The 22,022-nt window shown below is 40.9% G+C and overlaps 1 protein-coding gene and 1 pseudogene across 1 annotated transcript; both read right to left on the reverse strand.

The window, feature by feature from the left end:
- Positions 1 to 1,013: 1,013 nt before the first annotated feature.
- LOC112198697 lies at positions 1,014 to 14,006 on the reverse strand (annotated as a pseudogene).
- A 3,638-nt stretch (positions 14,007 to 17,644) lies between these two features.
- Positions 17,645 to 18,915, reverse strand: LOC112198698. The gene is made up of 3 exons (XM_024339827.1): positions 18,625 to 18,915; positions 18,190 to 18,571; positions 17,645 to 18,123 (listed from the first exon to the last, which is right to left on the reverse strand). Exons 1-3 carry the CDS (start codon positions 18,913 to 18,915, stop codon positions 17,645 to 17,647), a joined length of 1,152 nt encoding a protein of 383 aa, XP_024195595.1.
- Between the last annotated feature and the right edge of the window lie 3,107 nt (positions 18,916 to 22,022).

Consider the following 22,022-nt stretch of genomic DNA (forward strand, 5'->3'; position numbering starts at 1 on the left):
AGGTAACTTATCATTACACCAAGTCAAAGATTGCAACAGGTATATATAAAGTGGCCGGGAGTAGGTATTGTTTTATAGTTCTACTTGTTGTGACACTTCCTACTTTGATGAACTTGAATTGATCAACTTCGGTGTAAAGGGTTGCCAATCCAAAGTCTGATATTTTAGCCTTAAGGTATCTATCAAAAAGAATATTAGCGGATTTAATGTCACTGTGAACCATCTTCAGCCTGGGATGTTCATGTAGATACACCAATCCCGTAGCTATTCCCAAGCAAATGTTAAACCTAGCTTCCCAATCAAGTTTCAATTTGGACTTTGAAGTCTGCAACCATACAGTCACCACAACAATCTATTTTCCCCTAAATAATTATAACATTAGAAAAGAAAAACATATAAGAAAAAAGGGGCCTGATAGAATTAAAATCTACCAAATAAGGCGCGTGCAACTAATTTTGCAAAACATTACGTAATTCTATGTTAACTGTGTAGAACTGAAATTCTATTTATGAATACATTGCGAAAGCTTGTAATAAATTCGTAGATGACCAGTAATCTAAACATTTTGCTGATTATCAAGACAAAAAAAAAAGAGAGCATTTTGGTTTATTCACTTTGTGAAGATGCCCATTTTTAAATAACTTGGCTTATGATTTTAGCATTTTACCAACTAGATACAGGGGTATATTAAATGTACCGGTTTCGAAACAATAGCCGATTAGCCAAAATGACTCTCTTAATCAGTTTACCAAGTGGGAACAAAGTTTCCTCACTTACCTGAATACTACACCTCGAGAAAGAAGAACACAATAAAATAAAAAATGGGATTCTCATTCAAATTAGTGATCTCACTACAAGGCTTTGCTCATCTGGGATCATTACCTTTAACTTACCCATAATTAGGAAACAGTAGCTAAACTAAAATAAATAAGAGAGAAGGTGATTGGCATTGAAATGCCAAGACCCAACCATGTACAAAATTGGGGTCTATGACTTCTAGACCGCACAAAAAGGCCCCAAAGGCTACTCTCTTTTAACTACCCATATACATAGAGAAATTCATGTGAAAAGCATTTTGAGCTCCTCAATTCTAGCAGATCGAACTTCCTCATCAGTGAGAGCTCCGGCAATCATTCTCTGCTTCCTGGCCTGAACTTGTAGCAGGCGTTCCTCCACCGTGTCCTGTCCAGTTTTAATAACTCAAACAGTAAAATATAGAGATTATGGTATTTACCAGCTGAACGACTTATTTCACAATGCTTAACAAACTAGGCAAAAACAGGAAGTGCTACTAGTCCAACTCACTAAACACCAATAACTAGACAGCTGTTGGAATACCAGTTCGAATCAATCAAAGGCATCTATGCTAAACTCATTCATGCATTAGTGAATAGTTAGGATAGCTTAAGGCCTTGGGTTCAGACCCAGTTGACTAGTATAATTTTGCTATATAATTCATCTTGAAAACCACATCTTGACTAGTATAATTTTGCTATATAGTTAGGATAGCTTAAGACCACGCCTTCTTGAAAACCTTCAATCTACGATCTTCCTCTGAAGATTGACAGCCAACATGTGCAAGAACTAAAATCAAACACAATCAACATGCACCAGCTCAAAACACCACACATTTAAGCCATTCAAAGACAAACCCAACTCAAATACACAAGAATTAAACAAAAAAGACTGAACTTTAGATCAAAACCGGACAGAAAATCAGTACTGGTGGTAACCAAGAGAAGAGAGAGAGAGAGAGACAGGACCTACGAGACTAGACGTTGGAGAATGACAAGCTCAGGTCGGCTAATAAGCTCGAGGTCAGATCAGAGCTCAAGCTCGAGGTCTGGAAAACTAGATCGGGGACTCGGGGTCAGAGCGAGACAGGGGAACTCGGGGTCAGAGAGCGAGGTCGGGGACTCGGGGTCAGGTTGGAGGCGGCTCCAGTAGGCTTAGGTTGGAGAATGAGGTCGGGAGTCGACGCAGGTCAGCTTGGAGAAGGAGATCGGGAGTCGATGCAGGTCAGCCGTCAGCTTGGAGAAGGAGGTCTGGGTTCGAAATTTTAGAGAAAGCGGAAAAAATGCTAAGTGTTGGGGGGGGGGGGGGGGAATGAAATTTTAGTCCCCGCGTTCTCAAATTTTTTAAAGTTAGTCCCTCCGCATTTTTAAAAAAATTTCGAACAAAACCTTTCTCATCGTTTCAGTTAGTGACTGATGTCTATAATACCAATAGAAATCGGTTTTTTCACAAACTGATGTTAGAATGATTTTTAACATCAGGTGCAATCCTGACCGATTTAATAGTGGCGATGTCTAATGACATTATTCTAGTAGTGTATGTTCAACAAAAAAAAGGGTACTTGACCCAAAGCACAAAATGGACCAAAATCATCCCACTTACCCCAGCAACAAATTTTTATTCCCACTAACACAATTTGAAGTGAAATAATAATTTTGACCTCAGCTTAATTAAAAAACTACATCAATGCCATCGAGTACTCTCTCCAGCTCTCCTCTCTCTCTCATTGCTCTCTCTCTCTCTCTCTCTCTCTCTCTCTCTCTCTCTCTCTCTCTCTCTCTCTCTCTCTCTCTCTCTCTCTCTCTCTCTCTCTCTCTCTCTCTCTCTCTCTCTCTCTCTCTCTCTCTCTCAAGCTCCGCCGAACCGAAGACGTCGCTTTCCTTCCCCTCTCCACCGCCGTGTTCTTCCTCTTCCCCTCCGATCCGGCTGGATCCAACTCGTCGGAGAAGCTCACCCTGGACCTCTCTAGCTTCTTCTTCCTCTGGTTCTCAAATGCGGCAACCCATTCCGATTTTAGCAGCCTCAACTCGCCGCCGGACCCGAGGACCAGATCCGGTAAGGAGCTCAGCTCCGTTTTGTAGAACAAACAGCGGTCGTCCTCAACCGCGATCAGAAAATCTTCGACGCCTTCAAGAACGCAGGAGCGCCGATGACCGAGTCCGATATCGCCAGATTCTGCTTGAGAATTCCGATTGCAGTCTCAAACCCGAGTTCTGCCCCAATGAGACATACCGCCGATTCGAACCTTCTCGAGCCATCAAATCTCAATCTCAACTTCAAATGCTTTGAGAAGAAGATTGGTTTTCATGGATTCTGAATCAGCAGCAAGAAGAGAGGGTTCCGGTCATTGAGGAAGAAGAAGATTGGGTGCCCAGATCATTTTCTGGGTGCCCAAATCGGGTTTTTTTTTTTTTTGGGAAAATTTCGCAAACAGTACACCAAGTAAAGGTCACTAATAATTCTTATACCCAAAGTTTCAAACCAAACATTTCGGTACACGAAATCTGAAACTCGACCTACTATCAGTACACGACGTCAATTTTTGATACCAAAATGTCCATTATGTCCTCAGTTCTTTTTTTTTTATAATTTTTTTTTCTGTTATTTTTTTTTCCTTCATTTATAAATGACTCGAGTCATTTTTTTTTCTGTTATGCAAGGTGAGGAAGGCGGCTTTGGAAGCGAGGGAGTAAGCCCGGAAGAAGGAAGAAGAAACGAATGAAAAAAAATAACAGAAAAAAAATATATTAAAAAAAAAAAAGAATTGAGGGCATAATGGACATTTTGGTGTCAAAAATTGACGTCGTGTACTGATAGTGGGTCGAGTTTCAGATTTCGTGTATCGAAATATTTGGTTTGAAACTTTGTGTATAAGAATTATTAGTGGCCTTTACTTGGTGTACTGTTTGCGAAATTTTCCCTTTTTTTTTAAGTAACGGGACAAAATGAAAGAATTTTTTTTTTTTAAATGTCTATTAAGGGGCAATAGACATCTATTGGGAGGCAATAGACATTTTTAAATTGATATAATCTCTTCGTTTTTTTCTTTAATCAAATTTTTATTTGTCTAATTTTCGGAAGATTAGTTCTCATTCCCGCTACAAAAAATTCTATTGGAGGACAATAGATGTCTATTGGAGGGCAATACATGGCTGACAGACTTCTATTGGGGGGCAATAGACATTTTGAATTGATGTAATCTCCTTGTTTTTTTTTTTTTTTTTTTTCTGTAATCAAAGTTTTATTTGTCTAAATTTAGGGAGATTAGTTTCTATTCTGGTGACTGAAAGTCCTATTGGGGGGCAATATATGGCTGATAGTCGTCTATTGGGGGGCAATGGACGTCTATTAGGGGGTAATAGACTATTGGGGCAATAGACCTCTATTGCTCCTCTATTGGTGGGCAATAGATGTCTATTGGAGCAATAAACGTCTATTAGGGGGCAATAGACTATTGGGGGGGGGCAATAGACCTCTATTGCCCTCTATTGGTGGACGTCTATTGGGGGGCAATAGATGTCTATTAGGGGGCAATAGACTATTGGGGGGGGGGGGGGGCAATAGACCTCTATTGCCCTCTATTGGTGGACAATAGATGTCTATCGGGGCAATAAATCTTTCCGATGGGCAATAGAAGTCTATTGAGGGGCAATAGGCGTCTATTGGAGGGCAGTACATGGCTGATAGTCGTCTATTGGGGGGTAATAGACTATCGGGGCAATAGACGTCTATTGGGGGGCAATAGGTGGGCAATAGAGGTCTATTAGGGGGCAATAGATGTCTATTGCGGGCAAAAAAACCTTTCCGGTGAGATTTTCAGCAAAATCCGGTGGGCGGCGGCCGGTGACCGGAATCCGGCGAAAGTTGGCAGGATTCCGGCAACCGGTGACCGGATTCCTGCAGCCAGTGACTGGGCTCCGGCAAAGTCTCCTATGGTTTCTCTCTCCTCCATTTTCTCTCTCTCTCTCTCTAAGTTTCAAAGGGGTGAGGGTAAAATGGTATTAAAAAGTTTTAAAAAAAAAAAAATGTTAATGGGGTATTAGGAAAGACCTCCTTTTAGAGTGTTTTGCGTAAGAGGGAATTAAAAAAATAACAAATTACATATAAGTTATTGACAAAAGATTACTTAACAATTACATCCTTTAAAGATTAAATTAAACATATAAGGACTAAATCTTACAAATAAGGACAATATGTTCTCCACTTGCCACATGTCATGAGTTAATTTACTTTCTTACCCTTAACTACTTATTTTGACTTCTAATCCCTTTATAATGATTAAATCTTACAAATAAGGATAATCTGCTTTACACTTGTCACATGTCATGGGTTAATTTTTTTTTTTACCCTTAATTACTTTTTTTTTACTTCTAATCCCTTTATGTTACTTTTTTTTTTTTTTTTTTTTTTTTTCTGAGAATAATCTCATATTCTTCCAGTTCTGCTACTGCACTTGTACTCGTGTTCTGCTACTGCACTCATCATCGCCTAATCCTGCTACTATACTAGTCCAATCCTGCTACTGCACTGCACTCATACTAGTCCAGTTCTGCTACTGCGCTCGTCATCGCCCAATCCTGCTACTGCACTCGCTGCACTCATATAGTCCAGTTTTGCTACTCGTCATCGCCCATTACTGCTACTGCGCTTGTCCAATCCTGCTACTGCACTCGTTGCACTCATACTGTCCAGTTTTGCTACTCGTCATCACCTAATCCTGCTACTGCACTTGTCTAGTTCTGCTACTGCCCTCGTACTCGTGTTCTCCTATTGCACTTGTTCAATCCTGCTACTGTTATGACCTCACTACTAGTGCAGTCAGTGACGGACACACGTAGGGATGAGTAGGGGCTACTGCCCCAGTCAGCTTTTGACATGTGGCAACTGAGATTCTTTTTTATATTTTATGTCAGCTATTTTTATATAATAATATAATAGATAATTGATTGTTGATGTGTATGGCCATATGGTGCTATTCTGTTTCACCAAAGCACTATCATATATAATTAAGTATATGTAGAGGCTGAAGGCGTGCAGCTTGCCTTTCCCAGAGACCCATACGACCCCATTTCCCATTGTTTTTGTTCCACTGAGAATCTCCAATCCCCAAACAACAAACTCAATCCTTCCTGACTTTCTTCGATTTAGTCCGACTTCGACTCTTTGAGTCTTCATGCAATCTCTGCCCTTCTGCAACTCAGTCTTGGATTGACGATCTTGAAGGTTAGTTCTAGTTTACTTTCCAAATCGATGACTTCGTTGATTAAATTAAATTACTCTTTTCTATATATTCCTGCGTCCGCCACTGAAGTATTGTGCATTCCCAATTGCTCCAATTGCGATCACTCTTACAATTCCACAGCAATTTACAGCAGCTTTGTCTCAAATTTCTAAACTCAATGCCACAGCTCTAATCTCTTTAATTACCTGCCAAGGTAGCCCAAGAATAATAACGAGTAGCCATGCACACCCAGTGTTCGAGAAAATGCCCAAGTGAAATTTCAGCCTTCCATTATTGAGCTTCAATATAGTGCAGCTTGTTATCTTGTGGTAGATTGCAGTGACAACGGTGAATGTTGGATGACCATGAGTATAGTATGGCTGAGGTCTCTGCAGTGAAATCGAAGGTTAGTTTCTCGGCGAATCCGACAGTACTCTCACTCTTCGATCTTAGAGGTTTCGGAATCCGGAACTCCATTACAATTCCATCACCACATGGAGCCGCGACGGAATCTTTCTCCGCCATCTTCTTCAGAAATCACCGGAGTCGCAAGGTGGTGGAGATCGAAAGACGATTCTGAATCAGCAATGAAGTTCGAAACCTGCACCAATGTTTCGGATCTCGGCGAGCCTAGTTCCGGCATGCACGGCGTCTTTCTCAATGGACTCGGCATTTTTCGCTGCCGCTCTTCCCTTTCTCAGTGATCAAAACCCAGATTGCATAAACACAATGAAAAGCAGAGAAATCGAAACCCACCTTTCCGGAACCGAGAAAACAGGTGATAATGGTCGCCGGAACACTGGTATCGATACCCAAGGTCGGATTCTCATCGAGATTACAGAGACCATGCTATTCTTTTAGAATACCCAGATTGAGGGTTTAGATCGGTTTACGGTTTTGGGTATTAGATAGTGGCAGTGTCGTAAATTGTGGTGAAACGAGAACATTTTGGTCATTTTTATTAAAACTGGGAATCAGGCTTGTATCATTTGGTTTTTGGGCCTGGGCTCATGTCCTTATTTGTATAAATCTTTTAGTAAGTGGGTTTTCTGTATTTACATCTTTGGTCATGTGCTACTATGTAATTTTCTATTAAAAAACTTAATGGGGTAAGTGGGAAAAAAATCTCTCAAAATGGGATAAATGGACAAAAAAAAAAAAAAAAACAAAACAAAAAAAAAGGCGGAATTGAAGTTATATGTATTTGACCTGACACTAGGCCTAGTGATGCAGAATATTAGCCAATCATTATCTCTAAAGAACGCAATTCAGAGTTCAGGTGACATTTATCCCACTTCTCCCATGAACAGGCTTGTATAACTGCTAGACTGCTGAAGACCATAACAAAAACATACTCACCTTGACAATAAATCTTCTAACGGTGACTGTTCGCTTTTGTCCAATGCGATGAATGCTCATTATTGCTTGCTCCTCAACCGCAGGATTCCACCATGGATCCTAAAAGAGGGTGAGCATATCGTGCTTAATTGCGGGGTAAAAAGTATTCAAGTTCTCAACAGATGAAATAATTATAAACATAAAAGATTGAAAGTACCATTAAGAAGACGTTAGATGCTGCAGTTAAATTTAGACCAACACCGCCAGTTTTCAAAGACGTTAACAACACCTGAGACATAATACATGCAGGATATTAACAAGCAAGAAGATTATCACCAAATTATAACTGCAAGGAACAAAATGCAATTTTTGCTGCTTACCCTTTTCACTCTGGTCCCATTGAACTCATTCAAAACCCTCTCCCTCTGTGGCTGCATCAGCTTCCCATCAAACTAAGAAACTGAATTCCTCTTGTCTTCATAGGAATCTCCAAGAGATCCAAAAATGCAGTCCACTGACTGAAAATAATGCTTTTTTCACCAGAACCTGATTGAAGAATATGCTCGAAGAAATCCAAGAGCTTTGCAACCTTTGAAGATTCTTTCCAATCTTCAACAAAATCAACCTGAAAGCGGCTTTCAGTTGGGCAAGATATGGGGTCAGTTTGTTTTATCAATCTCCGACATAACGGGCATGGATGACGAGTTGGTCTTCCCCAGCTCGAGAGAAGACACTCCCTGCACATCTTATGAACGCATGGTGTAAGTATAGGATCAGATGCAAACTCCAAGCATATGGGACACTCTCTGTTTTCACCCTTACGGATACCCTCAACAACCTCTTCGACATATGCTCGGCTGGGGACAGTCTGCTTCGAAGTGGAAGCATCCTGGTTAGCTTCAAGAAATATTCGTGCAAGCTTGTCCAAGTCTGCATACTTTTGTGAATCACCCTGGCTGCTTTTCTTTTGTGAATCGCTCCGACTGCAGTACTCCAAACCAACGAGTATTAGAAGCAGTTACAGCTAATGAAACAAGGACAAAAACCTAGTGGTTGAGTCAAAATAAATGCAAATTCATTCCCACCTCATGACAAGAAATGGATGGTTGCAACACTGCCTCAATTGAAGTAGTAGTTCAAGGATATTTGCATAGTTGTGAAGAACCTTGCCTTCGGCTACAAACTGGTCAAAGTGGACCTGTACATTTTTGCATAAAAAATTATTAGCTATGAATAGCCATGAAAACAAGACTGCTGAAAGTGCCAAGTGATTACAAATCTGTAAGCAAATAATACTGCATTTGCAAGTACATTCTCAATTCAGTTGAAAGTTGGCCACAATTAGTGTTGACATAACTTACTTTTGATCTCCTAAAAAGGGCATTGTAAAAGTAGTGTTCAGCATCTGACTGTTCACACTCAATGGTTTGAATGTCAGTTGGAGGGAGAATAAGTATGCTGAGGTCGAGTATTATCTGGGTTGACTCCTTAGAGTTTTAGTTTAATGAGACAACCAGTACAGTTCACGGACAATTTACCGAAGCAGAGACTGGGCAAAAATTGGATGTGGCAAGCACAAGATAAACTCATTGCTGATAAACCAACTTGGTCATTTGCCTGCCAAGAAATGATTCTGAACCGAGTGTTGCGACATTAACTGGTAGAATTGCATTATGAGCAATTGTCACAGCTCTATGAATCGATGGAAGTATACTTTCCATGAAATCGGAAAGGGGCTCATTTCTCGACACAAATAATGCAATGTGGCTGGCAGCATATGAGCGATGCATGGAAAGAGACCAAGAGGAGCTCCACTTTCACAAACCACAAGTAGACAGAGGTGCACAACTGGGCCAAAATAATTCAAGTAAGCGGACGTCCTTTTCAATTTTGTATGACGATGAGTTTCAGTGTAGGGATCGAGTGACGCAAGTCCCATCTATGCCCCAAAAATAGCTAGATATTTGTATAATATTTATAATTCTTCCGTGTTCATTTTTCCCAGCATTTCATTTATATTAATTATTGTATAGAGAGAACCTTTGGCTTCCGAGCAAAGCGATCTTCAATAAGAAAATGAACCAAATAAGTTGTCTTCTTTCGGCCGAATTCATGGTGCCTTAATGTCTTTGCAATGTGAATGCCAGGGACTTTGAAGTGTGAATTGGTTCTAGTCCCTTTCGAATTGAGGTGGTTTAGATCAAAACAATAGCCTGTCGACATTGATGTTTTGGCTATGATCTTATCCCAGCCGCCGCAGTTCCGTGGTTCAGCGGAGAACTGCGTTGTTATGGCTGACCAAGAATGCAGTGAGGTGATTTCTGTGAAGAAAGGTATCCACAGATTCAGTGCTTCTCAGCGGATTGACTAACTTTCATGGGTTTGAAAATCTTTTAACGTAAATAAAGACCAAGAGCGGAGGAAAGTCCAAAAGAGATAACACCAAACATTAAAATCCTACGAAGAGTTCAGTACCTCATAATGCATGTTGAGAGAGAGAAAGGGAGGGAGATTCAAAATAGCTCTCAAGAGTACTCACCTTCCCACTTTATCCTTTGTTTCTTTTGTTCTTCTTAACATCAGTGGTCTCAAAATGGCCTTTATCAATCTCAGTCCTCTTGGATCACCAATCTCATAAGGCTTTTGAATTAATTTGTATATCTAATTTTCTCTTAACAAAATTATATTAGTAACCTATAAATCTGCCATCCCCACTAGTCATAGTTGAACTAGCATTCATCTTAAAATTAAACAATATTTGGCATACCATGCCCAGTTGCACCATGGTTCAACATGGAAGAAGCATAGGAGGCTGTAGAGATCTTCCAAATTATTCTGCAACAATTGATGACCGAAGGATTTTATAAATAATGTCAGTACTAATATATTAACCACCTCTACTATGCTAGAGACAACTTATTAGAGTTCTCAAAAATGCACAATGGGAAAAAACTACCGTCTAGAATGCACAGTATCACATATTCTTCACTAACCACACTCAATATTTATCAAGCATGACAACAGCAAGCAGACATGAATAGGAGTTCCAGTCAAACACCATCTGCAATGCGATGACAAGGTGATCGAAAACAGCCTGATCGAGCACCTTGGGTCCTTGAAGATTTAATGGTATGAGCTTCATCAAGCACCACCCTATACCAGTCAACCTGGTGGAAAAGGCTGTCCTCTCCATCCTGTATCACATTGTAACAAACGAAAAGAGTGAAATGAGAAGACTAATATATTAGATTTTCATTTAACAAATTACAAATAATAAGACTTGGCTTAAAAAGAAGGCAAGGTTCCTTACACTTTTTTAAGCTGCAGCCAAGACACCATATGTTGTTTTGACCACATCATGTACTGAGATTGCCTTGGGGTTAGCAGTCCTGTGTCCACCATAGTGAACAAAAATGGAACTACTTTTGGGCTCTGAATGAGTTTCAAGCTCATCCTGACATTAATAAAAGAACTGATAAGATATGCTGGAAACTAAAGGAAAACAGCAATATATTCATCTTATTATTGAAGTATCTGTATATATATTGAGCAATGAATTAAAAAACGCGCCTTGAGGCGCGCCTGAGGCCTAAAAAGCAAAAATGAGCACCTAAATTGAGTCAGCTTCGATGAGAAGGCGACGAGGCTCCTGAGGCGGCGATCAAGGCGCCAAAGGCGTAAAAAGCGACGCCTGAGGCGTCGTAGGTGTACGCGCAGCTTTTTTTTTTTTTGGGGTCGTTTCTGAAACGACATCGTTTTGGTTTCTAAGGTTTAAAGAGATAGGTCACGACATCGAGCAGCCTTAATCATTCGCCTCCCCTTCTCAACTTTCGCACTCTCCTTGGTTTCTGATGCAAATCTCATAGAAACCCATTATCTTTCTCAATGATTTGGCTGTAAAGGAGACCAAGGAGTTCGATTTGGCTGTAAAGGAGACCAAGGAGTTCGAGTTGCAGACTTGGAGTTCGATTATTAGAGTTTGATTTGCAGCCTTCGAGTTCGATTTGGATTTTGGAGTTCGATTGGCAGAGTTGGAGTTCGATTTGTAGACTTGGAGTTTGATTTGCAGGCTTGGAGTTCGATTTGTAGACTTGAAGAGGAACAATAAGAACAACAACAACACCCACATCAACTGTAGCAAATCAAATCGTCTAGGTAAATTCTTTTTCAAAACTCTGTTTGATTTTGAATTATGGGTCATTGAGATAAACACTGTTTTGTAGATGATCAATTCTGGGTTTTCATTTCATATTGTCTTTTCAGTTATTTTTGTGACGATTATCTTTTTGCATTTGTCCCAGTTTGTTTTATGTTGTTCTGGGAATTGTTTTGGGTGTTAGTTATCACCTGGGTGTGAATCAGAAGAAAATTTCCTTTCGTCTCTAAATTAAAGGCGATCAAGTTTTAGTTCACTTATCTGGGTTTTCATTTTCTTGCTTTTCATTCTGTTTGTTGATTTAGAGTCACTGATTTTTGATTGGTTAGGATTGTTCTAGGTTTGAATTCAAGGCTCTGTCCCTTCGATTTGCAGACTTGGAGTTTGAACTGCACACTTGAAGATGTGCTTGCAGAGACACTACTATCATTTTAAGGTAAGATATCTTGAATGAGAGTTAAAGATTGTTGATTGTTAGTTTGTTACAACTATTAAGATTGTTGCTTTGTATCATTGACTTGTATCTGAAGTTCTGAACCATTAAGATTGTTGCTTTGTATCACTGACTGAATGCATATATGTTGGTGAATGACAATTAGTAATGTTCTTTTGGTTGAATCATAATGTGGTATGTATAAGAGTAGAAATTACATGAATATAGGTGATAATTACGTAAGGCTTACGCCTTATGCGCCTTATGCCTCAAGGCTGCAAGGCTCTCTCGAAAACGCCTCGGGTACGCCTTCAGCGTTTTAAAACATTGATATTGAGGATATGAGAAAGTTCTTACTACATTATTCTGACATCGCATCATAACCAAATTTAAATATAATATGCAACTTCAATTATCGCAATTATTCAATACGAAACAAAACAAGGAAGCTATTTACCTTCCACTGGCTTAACAAAGACAGGGGACAAACAACAAGAGTGCCTCCCTTTGGTTTCAATGGGGCAGTTGTACCTGAATCTATCTTCCTCTTCTTTGTAATTTCGATATCACTAGAGCCTCTTTTACATGGTCTTGCAAGTATTAGAGCAATTGTCATCACAGTCTTCCGAAGTCCCATTGCATCTGCTAGGATCTAGAATTTATAAAGAAACTCTTGATGTTAGAGACAAGATTTACATGATAATAGTCACTCCAATTCCCAAAGCACTAAAAGGTTTCCTCACAATCTAAATATGTTTTTAAATATGGATTAGAAGGAAGATTGAAATACTCACTCCTCCTCTTGCCATCAGCGTTGCAATTGAAATTTTGTGGTTGCCTCCCCTGTGAAAATGTTTACATAGATTGAAGAAGCCCTCCTGACAAATCATATATTCAGTTAAGTTGCAGGCTTGAAGCTATTCGAATTGACAATATATGTGGATCGTAGTTTGTGTGCAAAAGACTAGAGGAAGAAAAAAATTAATAAAGTACTGTTTTCCTTCTTCCACCTAGATTTTTAGCAAATTTAAGACACCGAGGAGAGGAGGAACTGTATAATTACTGAAAGAGGAAGCATGTAGCGTCCACAAAGACTTATCTCCATCCGTAAAAATAGAATGGTACGGTGGATAAAGAAACTGCAAAAGATATAGCACATTTACTCGACTAAACGCAAAACCAGTTATTTTATCCAAGGAATGCAGGTGGTAACAAATGGTAGGAGTTTTTTTTTTTTTTTGCTGAAGTCAAAGGTTAAAAGAGGCAAGGAGCCACCTTAACCTTTGAGAATTTATTAAAGAAGAAAGAAAAAATACACAAAGGGAGGGGGAACAAACCAAAACCTCCCATACCAAACAGAAAACAGCTATAGGAAAAAACAACTAATAAAAACAGAAATTCGGCATTCCCAAACTGTCACTCTGACAATGTCTGTCAATGAAAGGAGGAGCTAGATCCCACCAAGTCAGATCACTAGAAGTCGCACCGTAATTTGCTAATGCATCTGCAACACGATTCCCTTCTCAAAAGATATGTGAAGATCGGAATTGCATTTGAGAAATACGATATAAACAATTACCCCACTCAATACAAAGCTGCCAAGGCACTAAATCAGGGGACTGCAGAAAGTTTAGAACTAGGGAAGAGTCAACTTCTAGCCATACATGTTTCCAGTCCCTTACCCAAGCTAGCTCAATAGCCTTAATGACAGCCATTACCTCTGCCGCTATCGAACTAGGAATGTTATGATTAGAAGCAAAGGCACCAATGAAATCTCCTCTGTAGTCACGAAAAACGGCTCCATAACCACAACGGCCTGAATCTTGCTTCCAAGCACCGTCAGTATTTATTTTCACCCACCCAAAAGAAGGAGGGAACCAATTAACCTCAATAACTGACGGAGTACGGCGCGGCTTGCATTGAACTCCTAAATGCTTCAACACTTGAAGATCAAGAAGAGAGTTGGTCATATAGCCGGAAGCAATGCGACTTGCAGATTGAACATGCCCAACAATTAAACGGCAAATTATTGCCACATTGAAACCCTGACCTTCATGCTTCATTTTATTCCTTGCTTGCCATATAAACCATAGAACAGTGGTAAAACATGCCAACCACAACTCCTTCAACTGAGGACTACGATTAACCAATCCCACTTGCCATACCTCAATTAATGAACTGGGGACAGGACCTAACTCAAATTTAGAAAACATGCAGCACCAAATCTGGTTGGAATAAGAACATTCTAGAAAAATATGAGCTAATGATTCATAGTTCCTACCACATAGACCACACCTCGATGCCAAAGCCACTCCTCTTCTCTGTAAAAAATCGTCTGATAGTATCCTACCCCGTAGCACCTTCCAAGTCAGTAAAGACATTCTAGGAGTGATAAATTTAGACCATATACACTTACCAGAACTCATTGATGGAAAAGGTTGGAGTAGAAACTGAAAAGCATTCTTTGCCGTGAGCTCCCCTGATGTAGCAGAAGACCAAATTACCTTATCCTCCGCTCAAGGATCCATAGCTAAGGGGACTTTTTCTATCAACTCACACAATGCCGGGTAATGCAAATGAAGGAGATCAGGAATGACCCAAGAGCCATTACTAATATAATCAACCACATACCCTTGCAGATTGTCCACGATAGTATGAGGTCCAAAGAAATCAATAATAGGCTTCCCCATAAAATTATCCCTCCAAAAAGAGATATTTGTACCCTGACCAATCAACCATTGTGCATTCTCCATAACCACTGACCAAAACTTCTTCACCCAAGGCCATATGGATGAAGGAACATAAGAACGCCTCATCAAACCGCCACGCCAAAATCTATTTCAAATGAACAAACAACTCATGGCAGAAGAAGAATATATTTCCCAACACCTTTTTAGAAGTAGAGATTGATTAAGCAGAACTAGTTACCTGAGCCCCAACCCTCCTTCATCTACTGAAGCACAACAAGACTTCCATGAAACTAAAGGAACTCCACGTTTGTCAATTGAACCTAACCATAAGAAATTCCGGCACCAAACCTCTATCCGACGCAGCAAGGAAATCGGCCACTCATACACCTGGAAGCTATAAACAAGCATACTATAAATAACAGCCTTGATCAATTGAAGTCTTCCTGCCATTGATAAGAGAGAGCCCATCCAACTAGAAAATCACAATCGAATTTTGTCAACAATGGGCTGAAAGTACAAGGCTCTTGGCTTACCGCGAAAGATGGGAACACCCAAATAGGTAAAAGAGTCGGATCCAAGAGAAATTCCCAAAGTTGAAGCAATAGAATGACGTCGATGGTGTAGATGCTTGCTAATAAATACTTGAGATTTGGATTTATTAATGAACTGCCCTGAAGCACGACTGCACGACCATACTTATCAAAGAAATGCATTACCCGATCAAGATTACGCTTGTCACCACGGCAGAACACTATAACATCATCTGCGAATAAGACATGTGACGGTGCCCTAGTATTGCGGGGAGAAGAAATAAGCTTTAACTTTGTAGAGTTCACCATCTCTGTAAGGCCACGACTAAGGACCTCCTCCGCCAAACAAAATAGTAAAGGAGATAAAGGGTCGCCCTGCCGCACATCTCTTCCACAAGAAAAATAACCCACTGGCCTTCCATGAATTAAGAGAGAAAGCTTTGCAGACTGAAGAAGGCTTTTTACCCATAAAACAAACTTTGGATGAAAACCAAAGGCTTCGAGGACTTTAAGAAGAAAACCCAAAGAGATAGTATCAAAAGCTTTAGTTATGTCTATCTTGATAGCCACATTACCACCATAACACCTTGAATTCAAAAGATTAAAACATTCTGAAGTCATTACAATAGCATCAGAAATATTTCGCCCCGGAACAAAAGCATGTTGTTGAGGAGAAATAATTCGAGAAGCCACTGAAGCAAGCCTAAGCGCCAAAATCTTCAGGATTATCTTGAAAACAAAGTTCGTAAGAGCAATAGGGCGGAATTGCTTAATAGAGTCGGCATGATCGACCTTCGGAATCAAGATAATAAGACCGGAATTGAAAGAATTCGTCAACTCACCCTGTGTAAAGAAATAACGAATTGCATTCACCACATCTACACCGACTATGTCCCAGCAAGAAATAAAGAAATGCCCATTAAAGCCATCAGGGCCAGGAGTGCTGTCCATATCCAAGGACTTCAATGCACCAAAAATTTCTTCGGCAGACGGAATTGAAGTGAGTGTCGTATTGTCATCATTAGTAACCATTGAAGGAATCACCTTATCTACAAGCCCATTATCAGTAAAATCTGCATGACTAGCAAAAAGGTCCATATAATAGTCAATAATATGATTCTGGATAGATATAGGATCCTCATAAACCTGATTATCATCTCGAAGAAAAGATATTGAAGACCTCATCCTGCGGGCACGACACTGAGCATGGAAAAAAGAAGTATTACGATCTCCTTCTGATAACCATCGCACCCTCGACTTCTCATGCCAGAATAGTTCTTGCAGTCTTAAAGACTCATTTAAATTGGCTTGAAGTTTGTTCTCTTTTGTAAAGTCATCATCAGTACCACCTGAAGAAATTGCATGTTGAAGAGCTTCTAAGGCATTTAGATCATAATTGACACGCTGATGTAGATCACCATAAACCTCCCAATTCCATGTACGGAGAGCTTTAAGCAAGACCCTTAACTTATGCCAAAGGACCAATAGAGGGCAACCATGGGAAGAAATAGAAGACCAGCAATTCATGACAAAACCTTTAAAATCTCTATGCTCCAACCACATCTTACGAAACCGGAAGAGACTTTGACGAGCCCCTGTGGCCTTAGAGAAGGACATTAAGAGAGGATTATGATCTAAGCAATGCCGAGGCAACGTACAACAATCATATTTGTCCCACACATCTAACCATGCTAAATTGGCTAGGCTTCTATCCAACTGCTGCTCAACCTTACCTTGAACACCTCTTCTTTGGTACCCAAGTAAACTCAGCCCCTTTCGTGTCCACATGAACCAATTCACAGATGTCTACACATGATCGTTGACAAACAGGCGCTCCCCCTTTCTTTTCATGAGCCCCCAACACTGCATTGAAATCACCAAAAACTAACCATGGTCCAGTAACAAACCTGCCCTTAACATCAGCAATATCAGTCCACATCTACATCGTTCAGCTGCGTGGTGCGGGCATAGACTGAAGTGATAACACAATTTACAGTATCAAACACAACTTGTATAGAGACTTGCTGATCCGTCCTAGATAACACACGAACCCAGGGTACCATTGAAGATTTACATAAGATCCACAAGTTCGGCAAAGAAGAAGAACGATCATTAGTGCACACAGGCACCATGCCCATGGAACGCCAAAAAGCAGCATGGATAGAACTTAGAGAAACAAAGGGCTCAACTATACATAACACTTCCGGATTATGAGTCCGAATAAATTCCTGTAAGACATTCTGCGTGGGGTCATTCGCAATGCCCCGAAGATTCCAATATAATATCTTCATCGGGAACTTCTTTAGAACGACGAACATAAGCCTCCCTGCTTGCAGTCTGCGTTGCCCTTCTCATTGATTTACATTGACTCTTAGACAACACTTTAATAAAACCTTCCTCATTATCTGCACGCTCTGTTTCCTCGTACTAATTTTCCATGGATATTGTGGTCACTTCAACCCGAGGCTGAGGAACACCCTCTTAAGCAGAACCCTCATTGACATTTCTGTCACAGCCACCATCATCATCGTTGCCACTGTGAATCCCATCTTCTTCCAATTGTTCAACCCCATTTGTTTGCTCAACATCTTCGTTTGCTTCCTGAGGTACAATAATAATTTGTTGATCACTGTCATGCACACTCCTCCCCACAATTTGTTGCACCACATTGTTCACCTGACCCGGTTGGTGGTCAGCCCCAATAATCACTCCATTTTCCTCAATGATTCCATGATCAACAGGACCAAAAACTCCTTCAGTGCCATTCCCCAATACCACTTGGGGAACTTTAGAGAAAGAAGGAACCTCTCCTGGATCATTTGCCAATGGGGGAGTATTGTTTATGAATACTTGCTTCCCCGTCTCCTTCCTGGGTTGCTTAGAAACATAAACCTGCTTAAGTTTTGGACGACGTCGGGGCTTATGCTTGCGTGAGCGCCCCCTAACCCTCTCTATTGTCTCTGTTTACGGAGGACCAACAGGCTTCGTCACTAGCTTGCACGCTAAAACCACATGTCCCACATTACCACAATGAAAACAATAATCCGGAAGGCGCTCGTACTCAATCTCCACCACCACAACCTCACCACTTTTCCTCTGAACAGTCAAGTCACAGGGAGGATCCTTGGAGAGGTCAATATCCACCAACACCCTAGCATAAAGCCCTAGCTTCCTCTCCATCATGTTCTGATCAATTTTCACTGGAACACCAATTCCATTAGCTATCTCAAATAGTGTTAAAGGCTCCCAAAATTCCAGGCCTAAATTCCACAGTCGCACCCACACCTGAGCATTGGTGTTTCTTTGTTTGGCAGGAGAGAAGTTGGGTGTCCATCGCATGAATCTAAGAAGACCAGGCTTCAACACTATCGCCCCTTTCCCCCAAACCATCGACATCATCTCATCAGACTGAAATTTGAAGGTAAAATAGCCCTTCCCCATCGGAATGATGCTCCACTGACCAATCTCACCCCAAACCATACTCGTTTCTTGCGCAAATCAACTAGAGAATAGGGTTTTTCTTTAGTATCTAAATGGAGGCGAGCCAAAAGCATATGTCTGCACTTCTCTAAGCCCGATTGATAACCTTCCTCCGAGATCGTGACTGTTACTTTTCCATCCTGAATTTCAGGCACAGGCAGATGCACCACAGAAACCACAGGTTTCTCCACCGCCGCGGCAAACAAACGAGGCAGTTTTGGCGTCTCTACATCTAGAAATGACCAAGAACAGATCGTATCCTTTCCAGACATGGCGGATTCCAAGAAGCGAAGAAATTACAGCAGGAGTTTTAGCTGGCAGGAGTTGACTGTGCTGGTAACCCACACTTTTGGGTGAATGAGGATAGGACAACAAATGGTAGGAGTTATACCTTACAGACAATATGATATCTTGCATCATAGATAAGAACTTTGGCGCACCCATAAACCGCCCAAGAATTTTAATCTTACCAGAATTCACAAGAAGAACAACACATTTTGCCCATTCCATTGGAAACCGACCAATCTACAAATCCAACCATTACAAACACCACATCATTCTTTGGCATCCTAAAATAAACTAAATCGAAAAGAAAAAAATGTAAAAGGGATAACTGTTGGAGAGGAAAGATCCCACATTGGAAAAGTGACAAATAAAATATAACTTATAAGTGGGTGGATCTCACCCAATTGTACCGAGGCCTTTTGTGATTAAAACCCAACACCTATCGGGTGGTTAAGTTGGGACAGTATCGGTACAATGGTGGGCCACAGGCCACACTTGTCGCTGTTTAACATGGTATCAGAGCGGGTCTCTCTCCAATTGCTTCATCATCATGGACCTGGATATGGGTTCATTCATTAATTGATTCACCAATCTCCTCTCCAATCATGGACCTAGTTTGGGTTTATTAAATTGGCCATCGGAAGTTTCCGATTGGATTATTGCCAAGTGTCCGATGTGGGCCTTGGATTGTTATGTGATTGGTCAAGTCTCTAATGTGGGACTTGTGACCCGATTTCCAAAGTGGAATCGGGTTTGTCAATTAATTCCACGTGCATACCTAGAGCTAGGTTGCACGTGAGGGGGCGTGTTGGAGAGGAAAGATCCCACATTGGAAAAGTGACAAATAAAATATATCTTATAAGTGGGTGGATCTCACCCAATTGTACCGAGGCCTATTGTGATTAAAACCCAATACCTATCGGGTGGTTAAGTTGGGACAGTATCGGTACAATGGTGGGCCACAGGCCACACTTGTCGCTGTTTGACATGATAAAGTAATCTGGAGTTCACATCCAAAACCAATTGGCAATGGATGGAGTGGCCCAAACCCTTATAAACCCATAGGCAATGTCCCATTTTTCCCATGTAGGATGTATATATTCTCAACACGCCCCCACACGTGTGGCGAATTTTCAAGCCATTCACGTGGACAACTTTGGGTGACGTGGAACCCGTGTGGCCATGAGGCATGCATACATGGGTAACCCGCTCTGATACCATGTTAAACAGCGACAAGTGTGGCCTGTGGCCCACCATTGTACAGATACTGTCCCAACTTCACCACCCGATAGGTGTTGGGTTTTAATCACAAAAGGCCTCGGTACAATTGGGTGAGATCCACCCACTTATAAGTTATATTTTATTTGTCACTTTTCCAATGTGGGATCTTTCCTCTCCAACACTTTTTTGGTTAATTAATTAAGATACCCTAAGATATTAACTTTTTTTTTTTCGGCGACGGCTAAGGAGGTGAAGAAGTGCAAGTTTGCTAGTGCAAAACGTGCTTTGGACATGGTTGAGGATCAAGTTGGTGGTGCTTCGGCGGCGGAGGACACAACAATGGTTCTAGCAAGTATTGACCTCGAGAAATCTCCCTCGGGGTAGGGCTGTTTTAGAACTTCGGTCTCAAATTCCTAACATTGTCTTCTTAATTACTTGTGATTAATGCTAGGTAATTTACTCGCGATAATCTGGGAAATTTTACATCTAAGTTGCTTTACGGTGGCGTTACATTGTTTCGCGCCAAAATTAGTCGCCAAAACCTTGACCCATTTCGCTGTTTGTTCACTTCCCCAAAATCTCCATCCACACGAATACCTCCTCTGTTTCACATTCATCTTCTTCGTACTTACTCTGCATCTGATCCATCATCATCCATGTCTACGATCAACCAAGAAGAGTCGAATGAACCTGAAGCGTAAGAGCTTACAAAACAGTTAGGGTTCGATCAAAAGGGCCAAACCCATTTCGACCCATCATATCAAGCAGCAAGTTCCCGACGCCCAACAAGGTTTGATCCAACTACAAGAGAATGTGATCAAAATCTGATCAGTAGTCGGGTCCGAAATACTCAAAAATCAGGCGAATAGAATCACAGGGGCTCGGATTTCCAGGTCTGAGGAGTCAGCTGCTAAGAGGGTGAAGAAGGAAGTTGCTGACTGTGAATTGATTTCGGTCCGACATGTAAGACCTCAGAATTTGGAGGATGGCGATTTCAAGATTGAGCCGGATTGGTTCTTGGTGGGAAGCACATTCGTCACTGCGGTTTCGACTAGTAAAGGCATGAAATTATTGGACAATGAGATTGTTCATCTCTCTTTTCCTTCCTCAAATTCCAGCTACAAAACCTAATGGATTTTTCGTTTCTCGACGAAAAGATCAGGAGAGGTTTAATCTGTGTTTTCTGTTAGAACTTTTGTGTTAAACAAAGTTATTGTTAAACAGCGACAAGTGTGGCTTGTGACCCACCATTATACCGATACTGTCCCAACTTAACCACCCGATAGGTGTTGGGTTTTAATCACAAAAGGCCTCGGTACAATTGGGTGAGATCCACCCACTTATAAGTTGTATTTTATTTGTCACTTTTCCAATGTGGGATCTTTCCTCTCCAACACGCCCCATCACGTGCAACCTAGCTCTAGGTATGCACGTGGAATTAATTGACAAACCCGATTCCACATTGGAAATCGGGTCACAAGTCCCACATTAGAGACTTGACTAATCACATAACAATCCAAGGCCCACATCGGACACTTGGCAATAATCCAATCGGAAACTTCCGATGACCAATTTAATGAACCTAAACAAGGTCCATGATTGGAGAGGAGATTGGTGAATCAATTAATGAATGAACCCATATCCAGGTCCATGATGACGAAGCAATTGGAGAGAGACCCGCTCCGATACCATGATAAAGTAATTTAGAGTTCACATCCAAAACCAATTGGCAATGGATGGAGTGGCCCAAACCCTTATAAACCCATAGGCAAGGTCCCATTTTTCCCATGTGGGATGTATATATTCTCAACAAAAAGTACTTTGTTAAACTTTTCAACAAATTATTAGATGAACTCGTCCAAATAATACACGT

This window comes from Rosa chinensis, chromosome 4 (assembly GCF_002994745.2).
Source record: "Rosa chinensis cultivar Old Blush chromosome 4, RchiOBHm-V2, whole genome shotgun sequence".
NCBI lineage: Eukaryota > Viridiplantae > Streptophyta > Magnoliopsida > Rosales > Rosaceae > Rosa > Rosa chinensis.